The sequence below is a fragment of the Panthera uncia genome, assembly GCF_023721935.1.
Source record: "Panthera uncia isolate 11264 chromosome A1 unlocalized genomic scaffold, Puncia_PCG_1.0 HiC_scaffold_17, whole genome shotgun sequence".
Classification (NCBI taxonomy): Eukaryota; Metazoa; Chordata; class Mammalia; order Carnivora; family Felidae; genus Panthera; species Panthera uncia.
In genome coordinates, this window is record NW_026057577.1 from 119,988,789 (window position 1) to 120,016,164 (window position 27,376).

Genomic DNA, 27,376 nt, shown 5'->3' on the forward strand with positions numbered 1-27,376 from the left:
CGCACGCGCACACACACACACACACACACACACACACAACACTGAATTGTGAGCTATGTGAGAGCAAGGAATGAATTGATTTTATTCACTTCCCAGTGCTTACAGCCCAGAGTAAGTGGGAAATGCATATGTACTGAATCAATCAATAAATGAATCAATGAATGATTCAATATATTAGTTGAGTGCAACAGCAATATAACTTTAATTTTATGAAGTAAAAGAATTACGATATTTAAAACATGATTTAGTCTGCACAAATTAGGAAGCTTTCCCTAAATGATACCAAACATAGGTTGCAGAGTTGAGCTGAAAGTTTTTCAACAGAAACTTAGGAATTTTAATTTTTAGTAATCAGTGGTAATTTCTTTTACATAAATGATCTTCTGTTAATTAATATGAGCCACAGGCATTAGCTGCATTTATGGACTTCTTATCTAAAATAATTCCTAGGCAAATTAATGAATTAAAATAAAGTTATGAGAGCAAATTAATCGGAACTATGCTGAACATAAAACTTATAACAAAAATAACTATTTCTTTATGTGACATAATGGAAATAGATCTTTCCTTTAGATGCAAATATTTCTTTGCTTGATGATTTGATTATTTGGAAATGTAAAAAGTCCTACCTTTTATTTGAATAAGAGCTGAAGAAACCTGAAACTTTAATTATTGAGTCTACTCCTTCTAAAAATAAGTTGCATTTCTAGATGTTTGACTTAGTGCTTAGTCTTTTGGTCAAATACGTCAATAAAACATTGGATGGACTACCTTTTGCCTTCTTCTATCCTATATTCATGGAGATGACTTTAAATGCCAGCTTAATGCTTTCCTTTATGTCCAATTCATTATTCATGTTTTAGAAGCCCGTCTGAAAACATTCCTTTTAAACATGCCCATTAATTTAGAACATCAACTTAGAAAGATTATTTCTTCAGTCCAAGATAATGGTTTTTTTGGTGAATGGAGAATCATACATGCCATTTAAAACTTAAGAGCTAATATAAGATGGTGAAAATGCAATATAGTTTGTTGTTACTTATCTGAAATTGACATAGATGCCTGAGGTGTAAGGAAGATTTTTTCTTTTCAAACAAATGAATCATCCAATTCAGTTTAATCAAGTAAATAACATAATTCATGGAAATATTTGCCCTGTGTGTAGCAAATATATGCTGAGGCTTTAGGGGAAAATGTTTTAATATGACTTAACACTGAAAAACATTTTCATTAAGATCAGAAACATGTCAGAATCCACTATTAGTTGATGCCATTCTTTATTTTCTCACGTTCAATTATTTTGGATTTTTATTTTAATATTCTCAGCCTAGACATGTGTTATGGTTTTAAATTATTTCAATCCAGTGTTCAGGATGGAGATACACACTGAGTTTAGTGATTTTTGTGGCAGTCCAACATGGAACCACCTACCGGAGTTAGACATTTTAACTTCAGAACTAAATTGACCATTTATTTTCGCCAAAATAAAGGTACTTACTTTGCATATAAACAAAGTTAATCTTCCTTTTGCCTTACTGTAATTCACTTTCAAAATATTCATTGGATATTTACAGATATTTTATTTTGAGTTTGGATTGTTTTTCTGTTTATAGAAAACATTTTTGAAGCAAAACAAAGTAGATTTCAAGTAAACATAAAATCTGCAGATTAAGTAATAAAAGATAGTCACTCCATTTGAAGGAAAAAATGTGCTTTTAATATCTGTAGTCCAATTTCCCTCATCATTGTGGTGTATTAAGTGGTCTCCATGTTCCTGAAAGCCAGATCAATGAGTGAGGATTCAGGGCAGGAAAGGCAGAGCTACGTGGGTTTAACTGGATCCTACAGCTACTTCGATGTTGGAGCAGCTTTGACAGCACAGGTGTGTTGACTTTGATGAGTTAATTATCATTAAGCTTTTACATGCTTCTGATGAAAAAAAAAATCTATACTCACACTACTCACATTCAGGTAAGTACAGATCTTTGAAGCTGCCAATTCTCCACTTTTGAGAACATGAAGAGTTCTAGGACCCATCCAGATATCCATCATTATTTTTACTTTTATCGAGATACTGTCTTCAGGTAAATGCAAAAAAAAAAAAAAAAAAAAAAACAAAAGAAGCACCACTGTTTATGTTTCTCTATATGTGAAGCAACAATTTCGACTTATTGAAATAACTAAGTACATTACAAAATCTTACATATTTCAGTTTGGTAATGAATCAGCTCCTTTCCTATTAGTTTGTGTTTACTTTTATGCTGCCCTTGTGAGTTTTGCTTCTGTTTTGAAAGTTTTCTACAACCGTTGCTGTTGACTTGATATATTAAACAGAAATAGAGAATGAGCTGTTGAAGCTGATAATTGAATATCGACATAAAATTTACAAAGCATTCTAGGCATCTTATTTTTAGGTTCAGTAAGACATATTTTGTGAGCCTTCGTGTTAATCATCAAACTGCATTGTGACTCCAGCTCTTTGGGCTCAGCCTTTCTGTACCATTGTTAAGGAGATTGGTGGACAAAATCAATAACATCTAACTAGTGCGTGAATGTTGAAATTAAGGCCATTTCCTGAGTATATGTTCAGGTTTTCTGGTTTAAACTAGAAACTTGAAGGTCTCATCTTTATACACTCTAGAGTTCACTCTTCAACACCTAGAATGATGCCTCCATTACCTAGCACAGTGCCTGATGCAGTAGCATTTGGTCTAAAAGGATTGAATGAAAACTATGGCATCACTAGCCAGAAGAATCCAAGAGTGCAATACTCTGAGTTTATGTTTCCATGGCTTGATCAATTAGAAGATATGTTGATTACCCTGTGGGGCACAGTGCACTCAAAATCACATCTGCCTGCCACTGTGCTCATTTCCAAAAGGGAAAGATACTGGCTACCAAGATTTATTTTTGAATAGATAGATAAGACATGGATTCATCAGACTTCAACCCCTATAATGAAGTCTCATTTATTATAATGATTAGAGCAAAGCTTTCTTGTGGATGGTGGAAAGCCCAACTGAGAGAGGGCTGTGGACTTGTATTTAAGTAAGAAAGCATGGCTAAAAATGGGCACCTTTGCAACCCAGTTGAGATGTTTGGTCGTAAAACAGTAAGCTAGAATCTCAATTTATCACCACTAGGTACCTATATAGGTACATAGTAACTAGAAGACTCCCTCTTCATTTTAGATTCAAGTTATTTGAGATTAGAAACATGGAGGAGGGTCTAAGAAATCCAAAAAGAGTGATAGAAACTTTCTTCTCTACCATGACCTTGACTATTTCCCTGCCTCCTTTAAAGCCTCCAATAAGGTAAGAAGAATGATTCCTAGTCAAAGCAGGTTGGGTGAACAAAGATTGAAAACCCAACAGCAAGCCAACCCATTTATAAGTGAAAACTTCGGCTGAGGGCAAGGAGGGTTTTCAGTTTACATAATTCTAAGTAATTCACTTAAATGGAAAAACTTAAATTTGTAGGGCTCTTGGCAATTTTCAAGGGTATTTACAGTCATGATTGTATCTGAGCCTTCCCCATAACTCTGAGATAGAGTGATATATTTTCACCCTGCACACTGCACAGAGTCAATCATTTGCAGACACGGCCCAAGTAGTCAGTCTTTGTTTCGAGAAATACTTTTTCATGGAAAGGAAGCTGGCCATTCTGGACATTAACATAGCAGTGGAGAAATGTGATAGTAATGGCATGGCCTTCCTCAGGTTGTCTGTTAGTGGTAGAGCCAGGTTCAGAATCAAAGACTCATAATTCTCAAGTCATTTTTACTGATTTTGTTTTCTACTCAATTCCACTAGATATGATAGTGTGAAGTAAATAAGAAAGTTTACTAAACTTTACTAAGAAAAGTAAATCAGCATTATGGACCTTCTTTATTTGTCATCAGAAATAGTAGCAAAGAGTGTTTAAAAATGGCAAGTATTTTATCAGCAATGTTTTTTATATTTATTGTAAATACTGTACTTCAGTAGGATATTAAGAAAGGTTTCTGTTTGTTTTTTAAGTGCCAATCCCTTTTTTATCCCCTAAAATGGAATGGAATACCAGGAATAAGACGTGTTATAAAATACATTTTCTGTTATTTGTAGCTAAGAAAGCCACACATCTGAAGATATTTTCAAATGATTTCTACTTAATGACTTCCAGTGGGACGGAAGTTCCTAATAAAATTATTCTTTGGGTTCTTTCCTGCTCATTTGATCTTTTAGTTGAAAAGTATTCATTAATTCTTTCACTTGAAAATAGCACTGTCCCTGTGCAACAGTTCCCTCTCAGACGATTCCACCTTAAAGAAAGTTCTTCCCTGACCATGTGTCTCCTAGGGGCAGGGCTGGTAAAACTGATGAACAGCTGGCCCACAAGTCATCAAAGACAATGCCCATCATTAGTGCTGCTGTCTGATTCGCCACCAACTTCTCCTTGTAAGTTCCTTTTCAAATTTGAACTTGGATTGTTTGAAAGAAAAGTTTTCAATCTGTAGTGGTGAAGGGATATACGGGATTTTTATAATTGTACTTCTTGTCTAGAACAGAGAAACTAAGGACACCTAGCATTCAACTTTTGGTTAATTGATAGATCAATTAATTGATATGTCAGTGATATATAAAATACATTTTGTTGTCTCTAGGGAGGTTTTGATATTTTAATATGTTAGTTATTTAATTTCATAGTATCATGTCATATGTTTTCAAGGACACTGTGTGTGGTCAAGTTCAAAATTCAGTTGTAAGCAAATACTCTGATATAAGGCAGATTGTGGTGCACGCTGGTCACTTCATTCCCTAAAAGAAACTGTTTCTTCATTATTCCACACAAGTGCTGCTGATGGAAGGACCCAGGAGAGCAGCATCTGTATAAAAACATGCAGTTGTAGGAGTGACTCAATAGAATTTTGGAAGTTAATTGAGATTCCAGAAAACATACACACATACACATGCACACAACACACACACACACACACACACACACCCAGACCCTCTTTTCTGAATTTTCAACAACTCTTCACATCACTAGCATCAGGCTCCTGTCACCTCTCTATGCCAGTGACTTTCCTTCTATTCCAGCTTGAATCAGTTCTATAATAACGTTTAAAGTCTTACCCCTGCAGACTCCCCTCAGATAACCCAGGACTGTTCTGTCACGAGGAAGCATTTTATTTCACCTTTTTTTGGGGGGGGGGGGCTGACATTTTTACAGCATTATAAATTAACGTAAAGGAGGATTTTAGTGAAGGAAAAAGTGTAGCAATTGTTCTTTTAGGACCACATTTCAAACCCTCCCCTAAAATTTAACCAGACACTGTTGGTAATAATGCTCATCTTTCATACAGCACATTCTATGTTCATTGACTCTTAGAATCAATAGCTAGTTAATTAATGACTTAATTAAAGCTAGAGTGAGCACCAGCCCTAAGGAAGGGCAGCATCGTCACTGTGTCATCTTGCCATGCCCTGCTTCTCAATTTGCTAAGTGAAGACTCAATTAGGCAGGCAGATAGTTCACATGGCCAAATATTTGCATGCCTATGTGATTCCAAATTTTGAAAAATTATATCATTTCAAATTTCTCTGTATATGTACAAGTTTTTCTGATATTGATATCTTAACTCTAAAACAACCCAGAGGAGACTTACCTGGATGGCTAACATCCCCTGACAAGGTCATTGCTACTGCCAGCTGGAGCTACCTCTGAGAAGCCCAAAACTTCCATTTCTCCTCTGCTCCTACTCCTTAGTCTCCAGCAGCTATCCAGCCTCACACCATTCTTGAGGGCTATTCTACAGTTCTGGGGGGATCTCAGTTCCTACATGCTGTGTATCTTCCTTGGTGGCAGCAGAAAGGAGATTGCCTGAGCTAAAGAGGGAGAAGAATGTGTAAGGTAGCAAGCTTGTGTTGACTTTTCTATAAGCAGAGCTCCTGCCCCTGCACTAGCATTGCCGAATAATACCTTCCCGCTTCCTTCAGAAGCTGTTAATTCCAGAGAAAAGGTGATGATGCAAACATCTCGGAAGCATTACTAGAGAAACAGTCAAAATAATCTTTGACCATACTAAGAGAACAATAGTACCCAGAATGAGGGTAGAAATACTCTGTTATACTCTACACCCAGGTTAGAAAATTGCATTATTTTCCAGGTACCTCTTTTGGAGGAAGTATCAACAAAGTGGAGTGTCCAGAAGAGATTGACAAATACAATAAGAATGTTCCAAACTGGGGGCGCCTGGGAAGCTCAGTTGGTTAAGCACTCAACTCTTGATTTCAGGTCAGGTCATGATCTCATGGGATCAAGCCAGGCGTTGGGCCCTGCACTGACAGTGTGGAGCCTGCTTTGTACTCTCTCTTTCCTTCTCTCTCTGACCCTCCTTTGCTTATGCTTTCTCTCTCCCTCTCTCAAAATAAATAAATAAACTTAAAAAAAAAAGAATGTTCTAAACTAAATTATATAAGGGAAAGAAATAGAACGTCTAAGATGGAGAAGGGGAGATACAGATGGTGGGGTAAGAGAGTCCCAGTTATTTTCAAATATTTAAATGAATATCATGTGGAAGAGGAAGAGATTTGTTCTGGATTAACCTAAGAAAGACTAGTGGGTAGTCAGAAAGAACCTTCTAATAGTGGGAGTAGTCCAAAGATGTCTGACTCAGGAGGCTATGAGAATTTCAAGTCCCCAAAACATAGGGCAGAGTTGAGCCCTTGAAAATGAGGCTGTACTGCAATAATTCCAGAATGGTGTTACTTTAGAACATTTGATCCACCACATGTCCACTGGTGATTTATAGGAAGAAATAAAAAGGGTGTATATATGCATGTTGGTAGTTGTGGGACTGTCTTTGGGTCAAATAAGTTTGAAAACAGGAAAATAAATTTTAACTTATTTAAATAACATTTCAATGGTTTTAAAATGATAATATGCTTAATATGCTATTATGTGTATTGTGCATATCAAAGAGGCTTCAACATTAGCTATACGTTTTTGACCAAAGAAATATTTATTTGTCTTAGGCATATCTTTCCATATCTCATGAAACATTGTTCCGTGGAACTCAGTTTAAAAAACATTTAAATAGAGAATGTGGTCACTGTTTATGTCTTAAGGACTTAATACCCTCTGTCAGTTTTCTAAATAGGGCAAGGAGAAAATCTATAAGAAAGAAGGAGAATGTATTAACAAATTATGTACATATATGGCACCTCCATGGTTCAGCAATATTTGCTTTATATTATTAAGTTTCTAGGAATTTTCCATGTTGTCAAAGAATGCTGAAGTGGATAATTTAAAAAGTGTCAGATAACATGATATCCCAAAGATACAACAAGCAGATAACACAATGGAAAACACTCTTCTCATACTAATTGACCTAAACTTTTGCATTCTTTTGGTACTATGAAAAGACTCTGACTTTGTAAGGTCACTGTCAGGAGGAAGTTATAGAATTAATAGCGTAATGGATATTATTCTCTTGCAGAACGGATGACGAATCATTCCTCTCCTCCTTGCACCTGTAGTTGTCACTGATTAAGGAGCAAAGGCCAAAGAAATCACCCCTGATAATTATGCATGATTACATGGGCCCACAGACACATGAACACATTAGCAGTTGGGATATTATGATCAAATTACATTCTGTGTGCGTTTGTTCTACCTGTTAGCATTTTCTCTAAGGAAGGTGAAATTTCTGAATTTGGCTTTTTAAAAAATTGAACATCTGATTTGGATGCTAAAGCGCATTCATCTTTGAAAGAATGTGTCAGGGACACGGAGTTACACAGCGTACTTTACACAAAAGTCTGTGCTGATGTAATAAATGCCTCCCCCCCCTCCCCGGCTTCTGCTGAGCAATTTGGATTGAAAAAGTCTTCCATTAGAGTGACCATGACAAACATTTTCTTTAGAAGTAGGTTTGGATTTTCTGAGCCTGATATATTATTCATGGCATAATGGCATAGAGGAAAATTCTAACAGATGATTAAAGGAAGATTATGTGGTGAGAGTTTCTAAGTAGTCTAATTTTGGTTGCCTTTCTGCTTTGCCAGAGGAAGTAGAGGTACCCATGTGAGTCTGCACCATGCATGGCACTAAACATAAATGCAGTTTTCCTCTGGCGATCTCCTCCCACCTGCCCTCCAAAAACAAACAAGCAAACGAACAAACAACCCTCAAACTAGCCTAAGACCGACGCTGTTTGCATTTTGGAAATGGAAATGTGCTTTCAATTTCTCCATCTCACTGAGTTTGCCAAAGGCCGCTCTTGATTCCTACTTTGGTTGAAAGAGAAAATCTACCGATCACAGAATTCCTGGCCATCTAAATTGGAGACTTGTAGGTTGGGTTTCCCAAGAAACGCCCTCTGAGGTGCTGAGATCTGTATGCAGAAGTTTTGTTCTGGAACTCCCTTGGGATCCATGCCTATGGCAGAGTGGAGGAGACAGGATTAGGCGGAGAGAGGAGCTGGGCTGGGCTGCAGTCTCAACAAAGGCCTCAGCCAAGCCCACAGAAGCTCTGGACTGGGATGAATCTTCAAAATTGTCCCACTTTGGGGCAGGTGCCTCTATATACTCCTCCCCAATGTCAGTCATTAGACTCAGGCTGTCCTCAGAGAGGGTATGTCACCTTGAGTGAGGTGGCTTTCTTTGCCTGAGGGCAGTTCTTGGACAGAAACTCAGCTCAGAGGTGGCCGCCAACAACACTCAGCCGCTGGGAGAATGAGCCACCCCAGTCTGGAAGGATGGATGTGGGCGCTCTTCATGGCAGTCACTATGCATTTTATACGTAGAGTAACTTTTTCCATCACTTGCCTTAAGGTAACCTAAAACGAGGAAAAATGAAAAATTCAAGGTAGCTAACGTTTATTCGTTGTCTAATGTGTCCTGGGCACTTTAAGCCTTAGCAAACGGTAAAAATGGAAGAGGAGCTAATATTTATGGAGTTCTGATCTTTCAGGCATTATGCTAAATTTTATATACATGTCATCCCATTGAATCTTCACGTTCCTTCTCTCTTTTTATTCTGTTTCAAGAGTGAGGAAGATAAAGCTAGAAGAGTTGAAGTGACTTGCCTCAAGTAACACAAGTATAGATGAGAGTGCAGGGTGTGAATTCAGAGTCTGCTCCAAAGTCTTCACTCTTCACCTCTATGCTGTACCACCTATCTATATTATATTGTTTTAGTTTATTCTTGCAAAAACACTATGAGGCATGCACCATTATATGCCCAACTTACAATGGAGACACTTCACGTTGGGGAGGTTCCATAACCTTCCTTGAGGTCACATTTCATTAGTAACTCAAATAAGGCTCTGTCTGATTCTAAAGATTTTGCTTTTTCCACTGCCCCTATATCGATTGTTGGCAGTCCATTAAAACTCGATAAATACTCACTTAACTTATGAGTCCTTAGAGAGTAGTTTTTATTTAGCCTCACGAATTTATAAGAGTCCATGGAATGTTTCCATTTGAATTAAAGCGTGTGTCAAGAAAGAGGCCAGCAGCTAGTTCATGAGGCCAGAGGAAGCTTTGGGGACATCTCCATTTGCTTCCATGCAAGGCTATTAGAGCAATTAAGCAATGTCTTATTTGCAGCAGTACAGGCAATTCCAGAATTAGTTCCATAATTAAGGCAAAGACCATGTCTGATCCACATCTGTATCTGTCCCAACAACTGCCACATGGTAAGTACTCCGTAAACATTTGTTGACAGTACAAGGGAATACATGAATGTGATGGAGACCAGTGGTTACCAGGATTTCACCTTCAAGGACCTTTTACCACATTTTCCCCTCAGAGAGCCTGTCTTCTCTTAATAAATGTTTATTTGATAACTAATAACTTATCTCCCCATTGTTAAAATTAAATGCATACAGAATTCCACTAGAACTGCCAATAAACAATAGGTACTCAACACTAAAACTGAATTAATACCATGATCCTGCCAGCAGTAAAGAAAAGTGGCATTTCAGTTAACGTGTGCGACGACAGCTCATGGGTGACTGATTTCTGTGGTGGCTTACATTGCAACCTCTGATTATCCCCCCAAGCAGGGAATCATTGAGAGCCAAGGGATCAACCTGGAGAGTCCTTGAGATGTTTGTTCCCAGCGAAATCAGAAATGTCAAATTTGCTTTCAGGGTCCGTTCAACTGTGGCTCTTTTGTAGCCAATGGAAATCTTTCTGAAGAGCAGAAAGGCAGGACAGATGCCCACAGATAGAAACTGTACTGAATGAAGTCAGTTGCTTCTGAACTTTGAGTACCTGAACATTGCCCCGAGTGAGGGGCTATCTGGTGTGGAGGAACAAACTGAGGTGAAAACCCCTGACCCCGCACAGAGGTGTTCATAATCGTGAGCTGCTACCCTTGAATGAAAACCCGTTGTGTGCCTCCTGGCAATCTAAATCTCAACATCCGGAAGGGTCTCTGTGTTTAGAATTTACAATGCTTTATTGCTCGCTTGCTCCCTTAAAAAATTAGCAGACAAGAGAGTCCCTGCTCACTGGGAAGCTGACCCCTCACCCTCTGTTCTCCGAGCAGGGTTACGGCTTATGCTGCAACATTGGCTGGGAGCAAATGACGAGCCTGCAGACACAGGACATTTTATGAGCTCTAAACACCATTCTTCTTGTAGTTTCTATGATCTTGTTTTAATTGAAAATGAATTTTTAACGGTTTTGTTCCACGCCACAATAAGAAGCTCCTGTTGCCAGCATCAAAGGAAAGGAGTGGCGTCCTTTGCTTTGATTTGACTGCATTGCTTTTTGCTAAACAAATGCAAAAATAAACTAAACAACCTGTCCGGCATGGGAAGGAGGTGAGATAGCTTTCATGTACTCGTGAGGACTTGGAATGTATCCCTTCGAAAACTTAAAGCCACTAGTAAGGGTGATGATGAAGGCAGGTCCGTCCCCTGCCTGATATTCCTGGTATGACAGCAGCTCTTATGTCCTTATCCCATGGCCCCCAAAACATGTCTGCTTTCACGGTTGTGCTGAGTCACGTTTAAACCACCCTGTCCCGAGTGACACCCGGGTGGTTCAGTCGATTAGGCATCTGACTTCAGTTCAGGTCATGATCTCATGGTTCATGAGTTCTAGCCCCACGTCAGGTTCTGTGCTGTCAGCCCAGAGCCCAGAGTCTGCTTCGGATTCTGTATCTCCCTCTCTCTCTGTTCCTTCCCTGCTCGCACTCTGTATCTTTCTCAAAAATAAATATTAAAAAAAAATTGAGCAACCCCAGACCTTACACTTGAATCGTACCCTCATAGATATCATCACTTTGTGTGTGGGTGTGTCTACCTCCGAGTGCTATTATTTCTAATTTTACAATTAGGGAAATTTGGGATACAGAGGGTTTGCAAAATTTATGCAAGATTATAAATAAAACACATTACTATAGTCAGGACCAGAACTGAAGTTTCTCTCTTAATACCAACCCAGGTTTTGCTTTCCTGTTATTTGTTATTGTTTTGTTTTTTTCTTTGTAACAAATCTCTTTGCCCTACTAGACTGTATGTGCCGGGAGAGCAAGGACTGTGTCTGTTTCTGACCCCCACTGCGTTCTCAGCACACCGTAAGAGGTGCTTCATAAATATTTGTTGAACAGATGTCTTTATGAAGCTACAAATGGAGTTTTAAGCAGAGAATCTAGAAAAGTCAAGGAGAGAGGGCTTTCGTCCTTTCACTGCCAGAGAGGGGAAAATTCAGACCCGCTATGTGTGTAGTCATGCCTTTAATTATTTTCTGTTTTACACCTAATGGCTGCAGTAATTTAGTTCTGCAAGTATGTAGTGTAGGTCATAGGAAGGCACGGGAAGGCTTTAGTCTCCTACTTAGGAAAGCTCAAGTCCTCTAAAATCTCTAGAGTTGTTTGTGAGGGCATTTGTCTTATAGATAATTCACGACTTCTTTCTTCCTCTGTGTGCAATTCTAGGGGAAAAGGATTTTTTCAAAAATGAGCTATTTTCATCAGGCATAAATCAGATATGCAGCTTCCTGAACAGAAACAGGTTTAGCAAGGAATGATAAGCCTTGTATTTTAGGAAGTTATGATTTATGAGATAACCCATCTGTCTACCTGAGGTTATTTTTAAGCTTCTTTCAGGGTTTAAACCTACAGATGCAAAAGCCCTGCCTTTTATCACTGTATCCTTTGGTGAATAAAACACCAACCTTTTACGCAAGGGCTTCTCTTTATTTTGTCTTTCTTTTCTTTACCTTTTCAAGTGAAATTTCTAAGCTTTCAGAAACAGCCAGACTGATAGGAAATCACATTTTAAAATATGTCGGACTTGATTTTAATTAGTTGGTCCTGGGTGACTCAGTTGCTCATGGAAAGAAAGACCTGTGATCGTAATTTTAAACTTTGCTGATCAACAAAAATCCATATCTCAGGAGAGGCTGGGTCTGGGACAGGCAGTAATGAGGCTCTGACATTTTCATTTGTAATCTTTATCCCCAAGGCCATCAGAGAGTTCTGTAAAAATTAATGAAATGAATTCGGAGATCCTATTTAATTCAATAAAAGAAACATGTCATTGTTTAATTAAATACATTCAAATAAAATTCGCTGCAAGATGCAAGTATTTTATTATCTACGATCATTCATTCATAACTGCAAAAAACCCCCAGTTTCGAGAAGTTAGAGAAGTAACATATATAAAATGCATTTGTGGTAAAAGTATTATGTGTATACACACACACTTGAATATAAATTTGACATGGATTCCTAGTATATTTAAATCTAATTAAATGATAAGCAATTAGAATTAATCATGAACACTAATATGAAATTGATAGTAAATGAAGCTGATTAAGTTTAATTCTGATATACTTTATTCTTATAAAGATAATGGTCACTACTATCATTATTATTACACAGACTCTCCCAACACTGTATGTGCAAGGCAGGGAAAATCATTGTACAAATTGGTCAAGTTAATTTAAAACACACACACACACACACACTTTCATCAACAAAATAGCATGAATTCACAAACTCAAATCTGTGGCAGTAGCCACAGTGAGGAAAACCGAGCAGACTTTTCACGAATTATGTTACTGCATACATCTCTATTCCCAAAGTAATTTAAAAACATAAAACCTGTTCATTTACTCAGTAAATGTTTATTGAGCACTTAGTCTATGCCAGGCACTACCATAAGCATTGGGGATACATCAGTGGGAAAACAAACAGTCCTCCTCCTCAAAGCGATTGCAGTCTAGTCGGGGAGACAGATATTGATCAAATACATAAGTATAATTACAATTCTGACTAGCATTTTGAAGCCGTGACATTTAAACTATCACCTGAAAGACGAGTGAGGTGGCCAAGTAAAGGGGCATAAAAGAGAAGACATTCTAATAAAAAACAGGCAAACAACAAAACAGCGTCTACAAAGTTCCCTGAGCAAACTCAGGCTGGTCCAGAAGCAAGACTGAGGACGTGGCTAGAATCCAACCAGGGGAAGAGTGACCGGAGACGCAAGTGGAGAAGCCACTAGTGGTAGCTGTTTCATGGGCCAGTTAAGGATTTTTACCTTTGTGCTCAGAGCACAAAGAAGTGATTGAAGCATCCTAAGTAGGAGATTGACATGAATTAATAAGTCAAGGTCAGCACACTGAGGGTTGCTGAACTCAGTACTTTCAACTCCTGTCTTTTCCTTTAAATCTGTTCAGAACCGATTCTCAAAGCCGACGCTTCAGAAGACCTCCGGCCGCCATTTCTCTCCCCTCTTGTTGTTCCTTGGAGGGAGGTTATCCGGACTCCTGCAGATGTGCCTGTTTCTGCCCTAAGAAGGCTGCAATCTGTTTGAAGATGCCTTTCCTCGGGAGAGCTCCACAGTCCAGAGAAGGGCTTTGAGGCTTCCTTTGGTTCTGAAACTGCTTGCTCTTTTGCCCACTTAATTAGCATCTGTAGCGGGACAAGCATACTCAGATGTTTGCCACGACCGTGTGCCTAGAAACAAAGCCCTTCCCAGGACATTTCCCTAAAACCCTCATCACCAGTCTTGCCCTTATAGCACCAAGACCTCTCTCCTCCTTTCTGTCTTTGATTGGGTTTGTGGACGTTGGAAACAAATCCCACGGGCTCATCTTTCCATTACGACTGTATTATGGCTAGGTGGCTGTCAGAATTTCCTGCTGCCTTCCTTCCTGGAGATTCTGGAGACTGGAGCAGGGCATTGCACAGGCCGTCCCTCAGTGGATATTCGAGACAGTACCACTGACAAAGAGCTAGACACTCATCTTAGCACTTTATATGCGCGACTCTAATCCTTGCCCATCTCTGGACAGACCCTAGGCTTATGCATGTACTTTCCCTTCTCTTGAAATGCCTTCCTTCTTTATCTAATGAGTCATGACCAAGTTCAGATGTCACCTGTTTTGTGATCTATTCCTTAAATTCTTCTTTAATTTCTCCTAAGTGACATAAATTATTTCATCTAATATGCTCCCATGGAATCCTATGCCCCTGATCATTGTACCATATTATATTGTTACAGTTGGTTCGCATCCATTTTGCTTGTTAGACTTTGTGACATCTGAGACCAAGATTTCTAGTTCAACATTTAAGTTCCACAAGTGTGTTTTTTTTTTTCCTTTCAGGTTTCAGGTATTGTGGTAGGTACAGGCAGTATACTATAAGTATGATACGATTTTTGTTTTTTGAAGTGTGCAGGCACTGAAAGAAAGAGGCATGGAAATGAATTATCTCAATGCTGTGTGCAATGCATAGTCACAGAACTATGTTTAAAGGATATAAAGCATAAAGAAAGGAAAGGGTTCTTCACCCAGACTTAAGTGGGAGGGATCAAGATAATGGCTGAGCCAAATCGTAAAGGGCAAATAGAAATTAGTTAAACCAAGAAGAGGTACTGAAGAAGGAATGGTATTTCATAGAAAGGTAAGGCCTGAAAAAATACTGAGGGCATGATGAAACCACAGGGTGTGGTTAGGGAAAGATACAAGCCTCTCAGTATTGCTGGAGAACAAATTAGCACGTAGGAAGTAATAACAGACGAGGCCAAAGAGGGGTGTGTGTGGTGGATGGTGTGAGAGAAGTGTAGACAAATTCATCTACACTGCTGAAGAGCTAGGTGTATCTTGTAGGTGAGAGAAGAGTTTGTGGTTGTTTTTGTAGAGAAATAATGAAAAGAGATTGTCCCGGTTGTAGCGTAGAAAAAGCACAGAAAGGACTGTGGGGACAAGGCTATGGCAACATTTCTCTGGGAGAGATGAAGTTTTGAACTTCAGGGTGCTTCTAGGGAGCTGTAGTTAGAACCCTCTTCTCCAGAGGTGTGCAGTACATCTTTGTTGAATGAATGAATGATTTAAAAAACTACAGTTTAACCAGCTTATACCATGAAAATTGTTACACTGGGACAATATTTTATTAGCACCAGAGTAGGTCACTCTATCCAACACTAAATATAATCAAAACTTGGTAATTAGCTGTACATCTTGCATTGTCAATATCAATATTGCGCCCAAAGGGGCAAACCTTGGTTCTCGGGAGGGCAAAAGCAAAATCAACTCTTTTTGTGTATAAAACACAGATATATAATCAGTATATCGACACAGTCTATCATGGAGCAGGAGAGTGAGTAGGAAAAACTATTTGTAAAGGCTCCATAGGGTGGCCATAATGAAAATAGCATTAGCTGGTTTTAATACAGTATATTGAGTCTTTTTGTTTAATATAATTCTACTTAAAACTGTCTGAGTACTTGAGATCCAACCTGGCATTATTACTTGTTTTGTCTTTGGTATCATATTGTCTTTAGGAAAGTGTATCTGAACAGAAAAATAGAAGTATTCCCACAACTCAGAGAAATGGCATTTTAAATGTAAAACTCTTTTTTTTTTTTTTCACCTGAGGCCTACACGCTATTCCAAAAGGATGTTTCATCGATCCTCAGAGCAATCTATTTTATAGGAAACAGAGCAGAGCACTCTTACATTCTCCTAACATCTCCCTATGGGGATGATAATGAGTTGCTAAATTCAGGCCCAGGAATTTTAATCTTTGAGTGGTAGAAGGCATCTGAAGAGATGTTTCTGTGGTGGCCATGGTTCTAAGATGGGAATTAGTTGCTGTGACCTTGAACTTCAAGGAATCTAGTGAACCAGCACACAGTTAAGGTCAATACATAATGAGCACTGGCCTCAGGGTCATCCTATTCATGCCACCTCCCACCTCCCAATTCCTCCCAGGAAATGCCCCAGTTCTGATAACTTTTTCCACAGTGTCCACCTTTTCTAAAATGCCAAGATGATTGTGCATTCACAACAGAGAGATATCTTCTGCTCTGGCAAGTCCAGAAGAAAAAGTAATGGAATTCAAACCCGAGTGGCTGCACACACATAGCAAAGGCATCTGCCTTTCTAATCAACTTGAACACACTTGTGTCTGTACTTAGGGATCCAGATTTTTCATTGTAAGGTACAATTATCTTCTGAAACTGTTGCTGTGAAGACCAAATTTCTCCACCTGCCAGTCTATTCTATGAAGGCATTTAGATCCATGTCATGCTCGTTGAGAAGCAATTGGATCCTCCCCTATCTGTGTCCAATGGGAAAATGTATATGCTGAAAAACATGGATCAGAATTTTTAAGGTCTTATCCACCAGATTAAGGTAGTCCAAGGCAGTCGACCCAGTGTTGCCTGGGATAGTGGAGTTTGCTTAGACCAGATATGCTTTCTGAGATCTGGAGAAATGGGTGTCTATTCCATTCCATACTTCTACTTCACAAACTGAAAGGGGCGTGGCTTCCTTTCTGCCCTGATTTTCATAATTACATGCTCCTGATTTTCCTTCTACCTCTATACCTACTTCTCTTTTTCTTTTCTTGAATCAAGTTTTCTGCTCAACCCTCACATGATCTTCAGATTCTCTCTTCTCTTCTCCTTCTGCAAAATCAGGTAATCTTATCCACTCTTGTAGCTCTAACTCTTCTATGATGGCTCTTAACAGCACTTTGTGTCCTGAATATCAGATCTTTTTCCAAGTAGACACGCTACCCCTTTAGGGCCATGGTGGTAACTGAAATGCTTTCCCTAGATATTCACATGACTAACTCCCTTGTCTCCTTTAACTTTGCACAAACATCCCCTTATCCATGAGGCCTATAACCCACCCATTTTAAGTTGTAATCTATACCACCCCTCTCTACCTACACATTCCTAATCCTTTTTTGTCTCCATTTTTATAGCTCTTATTCCCTCCTATCAAATGACATAACTTATTTAGGATTGTTATTTATTGTTTGTCCCTCTTTATTAGAATGTAAGCTCCTCACAGGTGAATATTTTTATCTTCTTGGTTCATTCAAGTTTTTCAAGGGCCTCCAATGGTATCTGGAATATAATAGGTGATCATTAACTGCTTGAAGGACGAGCCCTGATTGTATTACGTTAAAATGTTTTTCCGTATCTACCTTCCCACCAGCAAATCATGCATTCTTTGGATGCAGAGGTTTTTTCTGTTGTATCTATTTACAGTGTCTAGCACATTTTCCGAAAATAACAAGCTCATCATAAATGTTTGTTAGGTGTACGTAGTCATCTCTGACCTCACCACGCATACCTTTGCAGGGTTTGAAATCACACCATGCCAAACTAGAATACGCATGCAAAAATGTTGTATTCTCAGTGGGAAAACTGCCCTATAAACTCTCACAGCAACTGAGATCTCCAAAGAGAGTCTAATATGGACCGCTCTAGTGAATGTTTCTCCTGCAGAGTCCCTTCAGAGGTTAAAAATCTACCATTGTCCATTTGGCTTTTTTTTTTTTTTCTCTATTCTGTGTCTATAATTGGGCATTTATTTTAATAAGTTAAAAAACTAAAGTTAAGCCTGGGTGTTGTAAGCTTGAAAAATAGTATCTTGCCTCCTGTGACTTCTCTTTTTCTTTCCTTTCTCAGAGCTCTTCCTGCCATGATGCAGTGGGTCCGCACACAGAAGCCAGGAGAGAGTGGCATCAATATTGTCACTGCTGATTTTGTAGAACTTGGGGATTTCATCAGCACTGTCATAAAGCTCAACTATGTCTTTGATGAGGGAGAAGCCAACACTTGATAGTACCATTTGGAGCATCCACGAGTAAGATAGAGAAGACTCATTGTACTAGGCATATTATCTATAAACACTCTGATCTTCCTATTCCACTGAGTCTCTGAGGGGATTAGGCTGGTAGTGGGTGGGAAAAGGGGGAATCCATTTCTTCAGTGATGATTATCATACTCTGCATTACTATAAATACTTCATTTCCCATTTGATGAGCAAAATCTGCTACTAGTGTTAGGGATAAAAAAAGACCAGTGAATTTTGTTTTTCAGAATTAGTCTTTGTAACGTATAACTCATGAGTGTTTACTTGATTGCGTTTCCGATTTCAGCCTAGGGCTCCTACACTGTTTCCACTAACTGAACCTTTCCGCTCCCTCTTTCGCTCGCTCTTTTTAATCAGCTGCCATATGGGACTCAAAACAATTGAATGCCCAACGTAATGTGTATTACATCGTTGTACTGAAATTTGTTTTTGTGAAGACTTGGTATAATATAATATTCTATAGTCGTCTGCAATTGGTCGATCATTGCTAACTTTTGGTCATAGAAAATATGCATCAAATCAGTTTCCCTGCATCAGTAATATTGGAGGCCATAATCAGTAATTTTTGTGTTATATGAATATAACAGTGTTTCACAGTGTTTCTATTTAAGGCAGCTATAAATATAGAGTAAAAACTTTTTTGAAAGAATGATTAGTGCCAACCCTATAGTGAAAAATGGAGGAGGGAGAAGAGACGGATGCCATTTTAATTCAGGAATCTCTTAAGTAATATTGCCCTGCAAATCCTCAGTAAGTAAAAAATTATGACAGACGTGTTAAAATCAGGAAGCTCTGAAAAGAACTCTTACAAAATCTCCCCTATTAATTCTCTTGATTAAAAAAAAAGGAAGGAAAATGAAGAAGAAAGAAATGAAACATTGTGCAAGCTTTCCTACCAAATTGGCATCTCTGAACATGTAATTCTAAATCTCAAATTTTGAGGAACGGATTTCGAGCAGCTTCAGTTCAGATTTTTACTCGAAGTTGAGGAAAGTCGAGAAAAGAGGAAGGGTTGCAGAAAGAATTAAAAGTTTTTGAAACCATGTATAGTGTAAAATCTTAAAGATCCATGAAATGTTTTTAGGAGATGCTTAAATACATGGGGTGTGGGCAGACACACTGAAAATTAACACTGACTCATCACTTCTGGGTTCTATCCTACCCCAGAATCGAGCCTGGGGCAGAGGCAAAAGTTTCACAGAACCTTTCTGTGTCTCAACATTTGATATAGTCCACATCTACAGAGAAGGAAAATGATAACTCCGCTTTGAGCCTTGCTCCCTCCTTGGTGTCTTTGTGATATTTGACAACTCTAAAATATTCCAAAAGAGCACAATAACCCTTACCTGCGTGCCTCACAGGAATACTGTGAGGCATTTCTAAAAATCTATAAATTGCTGAAATTCTTATAATTATGAATTGTTTTAACTTCGTGTTTAGAAATAATTGCACCTCAAGAGTTTCCCGGGGAAATGCGTTCCACGCAAAGTAGGGCCATAGGAAAATAGAAAAATAAAAGCATGTCTGCAGTTTTTAGTTAATTTAAACATAGGACATACGGTTTGATCTCTTACACCTAGGTAAGGGGGTTGATCCCAAGATTGTGTCAAGATTTTGAGTAATTAAGAGCTAGTTATAAGGTTATAAATACTCACTGTCAGAAAATAGTATTTTTTAGCAGCTGCAGGGAGGAAAGAGAAAATTTTCACCCTGAAGAGAATGTTTATGAAGAATGTGCAGTTGTGCTTGGGAGAGCTGCAGCAGCATGCAGACGTTCAACGCTTCCACATTCCAGTTGTGTGTCTGTCGTGCCACCCCCCCCCCCCCCCCCGTATGCCGACACGTACCCACTCCTGCTGGCAGACAGATACAAATGCACACAGACACACGCAGACACGGGTATAATCACAGTTCTCCTTTTCCAGGGAAAATATTGGTAATATTTAATCACTTAATTTTGAGACTGAAACCCTTAGCAAGGCATGAAAAGAGTGGTTAAGACCTTTGAAAGTAGAGTAGCTGATTATCTTCAAATATGTTTGTAAAAATATTCTGGCTTGGGACTTAATTATTCACAAATATAGTTTTCTTTCCACCTTCCCTCCTCTTGCAGTTTATTGTCTTTTTATCTCTTTCACCTGCTCTTAATGTGCAGTTGAATATGAATCCTTTTTAAAGGACTATGGATTATTGAAATTTACATCCTGTCAATTTGCTTTGTGAGCAGATCTTCTCTCTGACAATTCATTATTCATCCCTTGGGAGGATCTTTAGCCAAGCACACTTGCAATGACACAAGGATTTAACTTATAAATATGACAGAAAACGAATCTTTCAACATATTAATGAGGAATGAATAAAATATAGGGGTAACTATGTTGTATTTTCTTGAACTTAGATGCTTTCTTATAATGTTTGCTTAGAATTAGCTTTACCATATTTGTCATTTGGGTGCTGGAAAAAACAAACATGCTGAAGCATTAGACTAATTGTGCAGGTTTTTTTTTTTTTTTACTGGAGAAAGCTTTTTATTGCTATTAATGATATGCATGCAGAAACCTTGTTGGACAAAAGGTACTTTCAAGTCAATGTTATGGTTTCCATGTGGACATACAGTCCCCACGTAGCAGGCACCAAGAATAAACGGACTTGCCTTCATTTCTAAAGGCGGGAGCAGGTAGAAGTGGACCATGGGTCCTCCAGCTAGAGGGAGAGTCACCAGGAGGGAGTCCTTGGAAAGGGGAACAGAGACAAGGTGCCTTTGGCTGTCTTCTGCCTACTGGCTCTGCCCTGAGGCGGATGTAGGGAGCAGGCTGTGGGCCTTAAATAGAGTGGGGGTGAGGACTAGTATTATGCAATCAGAGCTTACCCTCAGCCTCTGCTCCTTTGTCTTCGCAGGGCATTGTCTTTCCAGAGAGCCAGGAGCACAAGGGCTACAAATAGGCCCCAGGATGTAGGCGATGTATCTTGGTGCACTTTTTGTTTGGCTTTTTCTTAAAACTTTATGTCACAAGTCCTACAAGGCAAAAACAGAAACAAAATCCAACCACTACCCAATCTGCAGCAGGAAATCAAAGGAGTGGGTGGGATGAGGGAAGATATGCAAAGAATATCTTTTTTTTTCGTTTGCTTTCCTCTCTGTAATTTTGAAGGACCGAAACGGCGAATACTTTGCCATTATCGTTTATGTCTCCCTTATTACCACACATTCATACGAGTGCAGAGAATGAGGAGGCATCTTTGAAAAGCCTTAGGATATTTTGTATGATGACCTCAATATTCACTTTCAGCCATACTGGGAAAACTCACTTTTCATAGAGCACCACCCAGCAGTGAATGTACTAGAGCATTAAGTGTTTGGCATGTATGTGCCTGTGTGTGTACACGCATAGAAACACACACACACACATACACACACACGGGATGCACATCTCACACGCATTATTCAAGTTACAACTGCACTCTCTAATCACCCAACTTGATTCTATTGCCATTTTAACTCTTAAAGTCAGTATTTCCTTATGTTAATGGGCATAAACATAACTCAGATATTTACATATTCAAGAGGAGAAAAAAATCACTAGAAAACCAGTGAAAAATGAGACCATCATAAATAAGAAATGACGAGCGGTGATAGTCTAAATACATTGTCAATTACGCTTCAAGCTGGAGAATTGAAGATGGACTTGAATCAAAGTTACAAACAAACATCTTGACTTAAAGCTGTTTTCAGTTCTTTGAGGTCCTAACGTGTTTTAGCCAGAGTTACCTTTTCAGGTTCTCCCCTGTTAGCATTCCAGACTGGAAAGTTGGAGGTCTCAGGAAATGCATGTTCTCGTGAGTTTCCAGTTCTATAGTTCTACAGATGCGATGATGCAACCTCCTAACCTTTGGTTGCTCATCCAGATGAGAGCTTCATAGGTAGAGTGCTTGACTTTTGAATCACTAACAGAAAATAATGCACAGTGTCCCTCAGGATATGCTAAACAAGGTTTTTAAAAGTATTTTATTTGACAGCATTTTAGTCTTTTCGACTAGATTACAGTGACACAATGGTGTAGAGGCTATATTTGCCATAACTTATTGGTGGCTCCTGTGTTATATACAGTTTTAAATAATGCTCTAAATCGTTTGTTTTCCCAATGACATCAATAAAAAGTTCTGTAGAATTTGTAAAATGTATTGATTGAGTCTGTTAAAAATTGTGCAGTTTTTATTTCATTTGTGGTACGATTTTATAGGTATTAGTTCTAAATGTATATTTGTATGAGTCAAAAGTATGTGCTTGTACGTGGTTTGTGTGTTAATATATTGTATCTTATCAAAAATCAAACTTATCCTAAAGAAAAAGGGCACATTATGACCAGCCTTAACTCATTGCCATTTTTTGTTGTAATTTGGGATAAAAATTTGAAGAGAAATTGTGTTTTTGTCTAAAATGGCCTTTGTAAAAAAATCATGTAAGGAATGTGCTTTAGAAATTATCTGAGCTCCCCCAAGCAAATAGTTCAGCTTATGGAGTACCGGAAACCTCTCAAAAGTTTCAAATGTCAATGTATTTATTCACTTCATTATCATGCAAAAAAGTTAGATTCACATTTGTTTCCATCAGCAACAGAACCAGTGCACTTCAGAAGTTGTTCTTCCAAACACGGAACCATTCCGCTTATGAGGATAAGTCTTCCGTGAAAGATGATTTCTTCAGACATTTGCTTTTTAAACATTGGAATTCTCAGTCAAGATGAACTGCTGAGGCTCTGTGAGAGTCACTAGAGACCCATCAACATTGGGTGGTTCCAACACGGTTCCCTTCTCAAAACACAGGTGTACGACATCCTTTTACACCTTTGTTATCTGCCTGCGTGTAGACCAGCAATAGAAAATGCAGGACTAATTCAAGGATCTGCGTGAGTTGTCATGCTCAGAGCAAAAACTTTGTAATCTTCCTTGAGCCTGGTATCTGGGTGTGGAATATTAATCAGTCTTATTGCCTCTCTTTCTCCATCCTCAGTTATTTCTTTTCCATATTTAGTCTTGCCAGATGAAACACAGGACACGCAGTGAAATTCACATTTCAGATAAACAGTATTTTTTAGTATGAGAATTTCCAAAACATTTCATGAGACATACCAAAAACTTTTCATTGTTTATCTGAAGTTCAAATTTAATGGGATGTGTCCTTTTTTCTTCTTTTTTTTCTCCTAATCTGGCAACCCTATCCATCCTGCCTCTCTCTTTTTCAATTGGGCTACCTATAAAGGATGAGATCCAACCTCCCTCCGAACCCCTATGTTAAGATATCTTATGGAAATCTATAGTCCTAATACCCTTCCTGAAGGAAAATATTGGTCCATGCCAAGTTCCATGAATGCTTTACAAAGGACCAACTCAAATATAGGTGGCATAATCAAGTAGCTCTGTAAGATTAATGCCACCACATTCAAAATTTCCCTTCACCATCCTGTTTCGAGATCTAAACTCTCCCCCACTAATCCCTTAAGTAATATTCCCCAGTAACTAGGACATCCAAAAACACGCCACACCTTAAAAATGCCCCTTGAGGGGTACCTGGATGGCTCAGTTGGTTAAGTGTCCCACTTCAGCCCAGGTCATGATCTCATGGTTTGTGGTTTCAGCTGTGCTGACAGCTCAGAGCCTGGAGCCTGCTTTAGATCCTATGTCTCCCTCTCCCTCTGCCCATCCCCCACTCAAGCTCTGTGTCTCTCACATGTAAAAATTAATTAATTAATTAATTAAATTCTTAAAAATGCCCCCTGGAAAGTGGTAGCACCTTCCAACTCAATACCAGGACCTCTTTTAAAATTCAGTTTCTTTTTCTTCAGAGAGGTAACGAACTAATCCATTACTCCCCTCATTACCACCCTCCCACAAATTATTTTTATCAGTTTAGAGCTAATCATCTATGAAATTATAGAAAATCTGACATAGAAAGAACTCTTTTGATTGCTAAAAAGAGAGCGAGAAAAAAAGTCTGGGATATAGACACAGTCTCCTCAGGAGACTGGGTTGGGATTGGGCAGGTGATAGAATATGGACCTTGACAATGAACCAGTACCCCACAGGGAGACTTGCCAAAGCAAATTATAACAACCAGTAGTTTTTTTGGAGGAAATGAGAACTCAAGACATCCCAGAGTAAGAATAATGAAATCTAAGGCCAGTTTCTAGAACAGTTTGCAGAGAATAGAACTATGTTGGAATTCCTAAAATAGAATTTTCAAATACTCTTGTATCCCACAGTGAATCCGTGACACGATCTAAACGTGGTTGGTGTTTGGGAACAGTTTTGGTACCTACCTCCTCTCTTAACATTCCTATGAATGACAAGAAAATCCAAATTTCTTAATGTAACATTTCCATCTCATGGTCCCTGCTTGTACACATTTGCATTGATTTGCTTCATTTCTAAAGGATGAGAATTTGCAGAGCTGGTGACATTTCCTTCACTAGACACCAGAAATTCACCAGAGGGAGACAGATCTGTGCCTTCTCTTTTTAGGATCTGGTCATTGATACTTTAATAAATGTGGTATAAAGAAAATACATACCTACCACTGTTCTGTTTAGCAAATGTGAATCTTTTGGATAAGATTGTTGTTCTTAATGTAAAAAAAGTTTCTTTGTATCCAGTGAAATGCCTAATAAAGTGCTGGTACCAGTTATCTTTTTTTTTTTTTTTATTTCATAGTCATCAGTGTTGCATTATAAGTCCAAAAGTAGATCTCTTAAGTAGAACATGACTCAGAGCATGAGAAAATATAATTTTTTTTAAAAATATGAATCATCATGTAAGGATTTCCTCTGTGAAAGGATATGTTCTCCACCAATAAAGGCAATGCCATGAGTACTGCCATTGCATCAAAGTTAGGTATCTCCAAATCTATTACTCTCAGCCTCTGATATTACCACAAAGAAGACCAATATCACTGCAACAAAATTATATTAATTTAGTATTATTATTATAAGATACCATTTTGAGGTTAAAAGCTTAGGGTAAATGAAATCTACTTTTGCTGAACCTTCACTATGCCCAATGCGTGAAACACTATTTCAAAAGGGAAATGCCTTTGTATTTCACCATACAAACCCTATGTATTGGAGTTCAAATCAGCCTTAAAACAAAATTTAAGCATTGTCATAGTATTTAAAAGACAACCCAGCAAAACAAAACAAAACAACATGTGGTCCAAGATAATTTTGGGGATTGAACTTGAACATAAGTGCCCCCCAAAACTCTGCCTATTATATACATTGGTGGGTTCATGACATGAGAGGATTTCTATTTATAAAGCTGTAATGATTTCTACATTTGTGAAACACTGTGCATTTGCAAATAATATTCCACATAATCATATCTTTGTCCTTAACATTGCAATAGTTGATCAGAGCCGTTATTCAGTCAGTTATTCAGCAAACATTTGCCAAGTACCTGCCGTACGCTAGGGTCCTTGCTAAGCACTACAAAACGTTTCTAAATTGTTCCTTAGGAGAAGGGATGAAGCACATCTTTGGTACTTTCTCAATGGAGCTAACAGGTGGCATCATTTTGTCCTCTAACAAATAAACAAAAAGCAAACATACATTTATTCTCAATGATCTTTTCAAGGTAATATCCCCAGATAGTAAAACTGTTCGAACACAGTTGTTCCTAAAAGCCTAAGAAGAAAAGGACAATTTCTGCAGTAAGCATAATTGGAAATTGGTTGGTCAGGGCCATACATGAGCGAAGAGCGGATTTCCCCTCCTCTCTCTGCCACATTCCCTGTCATCATGCGCAGGGCAGTGTGTACAAGCTTGGCTGCCACATTCTAACTGTGGCTCAAAACCAGCAAAAACTAGAGGCTCTATCTCTTCTCCTTCCTTTGCTTGCCTCCAGGACTTCAGATGAATTTTTTTCTCGCCAGAAGAGGCTGACCGCATAAAGCAAAGCAGCCCCCATAAATTGTCTCTTTCACACAGGATAAAAACGGTGATGCTCCCTAGATCAAAGGAGCGAAAACATCATCTGGAATTGGAGGAAATACTTCTTTTTAAGTAGAAAGACCGTCCTGCAATGGACGGTTTCAGCATTGGCTCTCTCAACATGTGCCTCAACATAGTCCTTAGTAATAAGCCATAATAAAGGCTGCACTGAAATCAAGGGCCAGAAGCAAACCTACATGTAACTGGCACTTTCTACCATATTCATCCTTCAGTGGATAGAAGTATTCCTGGAACCATCTGGAGCTGGCTATTAAGTAAAGATGAACCACATCAAAACTACATTGAATTCTGGAAAGTGGGATTTAGTACCCCAAGTGACAGGGAGAGAAGAAGAATGCCAATGCCGGCAGTTCCCAAAGAACTCCTTGGCAGAATGCATATTCTCCCCTCATACTTTTTCCCTCATAGAAATGTGTAAACTTGACCTCCTGGGGTTTTACTGAGAAATGATGAAGAGGAAATCTTTTGCCTCAATACAAGTGCTCAGCTATTATTAAACTGTGCTCTTTCATTTTTGGAGAAAAATGTGTCTGCAGGATGGTTTTTATTTTAGCAATAGGAAAAGGCAAAAATATTAATATAGAACCAATAATCCTTTTCTCATTGGGCTATAGGATTGTGAATCTTTGACTTAAACTTCGACAGGAAGAGTCACATCTTAGCAATGTCCGTACTCCCAGGGCATGGCAGTTATTACAACATGTTTGGAAGCAGTGAAATTAAATTGTGACTAGATGTGACCCAATCAAATGGTAGACAAGTGCTTGATGAGGGTCAGGCACATGCTGAGCACCGTTTGGTGGTGATGAGGGTTCAAAAAAGTCCAAGGCAGTATCCTCTACCTCTTTTTTCTCCTTGGAGAAATACTAGAAACATTGGAGGAATTTAGGAGAAAACATACTGCCTAGCGTTCTCTCCAAGGACAGAAAAACCTCTTCTCTTAGCTATAAAGTCAACTGAGTCTTTGCAAAGAATATTTACCCAAGGGAACTGGCTTGTGATGCATCTATTTAAAAAGAGCTGAGGAAGGGTGAGGGAGGGGATTACATTTTGAATATCAACAAAATCTCTTGCGAAATTTTCCATTCTTCTGCTTGTAGATACAAGTGAGTTTGCATGGATACATTATCTAGAATCCCACAGACTCCTGCTTCTATACAAGACCTCTGCTCACACACCCTTTTGGAAGACTGTTCCCCTCCCCACACTTTCCTGAGTCCCCAGAGGATGTTTCCTGTCTACTTAATAAAAAAACTC

General features: G+C 38.6%; 1 protein-coding gene across 2 annotated transcripts in view; it reads left to right on the top strand.

Annotated features, from left to right (window-relative positions):
- The window catches only part of PLCXD3 (phosphatidylinositol specific phospholipase C X domain containing 3), a 176,085-nt gene extending 151,374 nt beyond the window's left edge, over window positions 1-24,711 (top strand). For both annotated transcript variants that reach the window (XM_049648129.1, XM_049648133.1), the window contains exon 3: window positions 17,930-24,711. In XM_049648129.1, the coding sequence (XP_049504086.1) occupies window positions 17,930-18,083 (154 nt within the window). In that variant the 3' untranslated portion in view covers window positions 18,084-24,711. The remainder of the gene's footprint in view (window positions 1-17,929) is intronic.
- The last annotated feature ends 2,665 nt before the right edge of the window (window positions 24,712-27,376 follow it).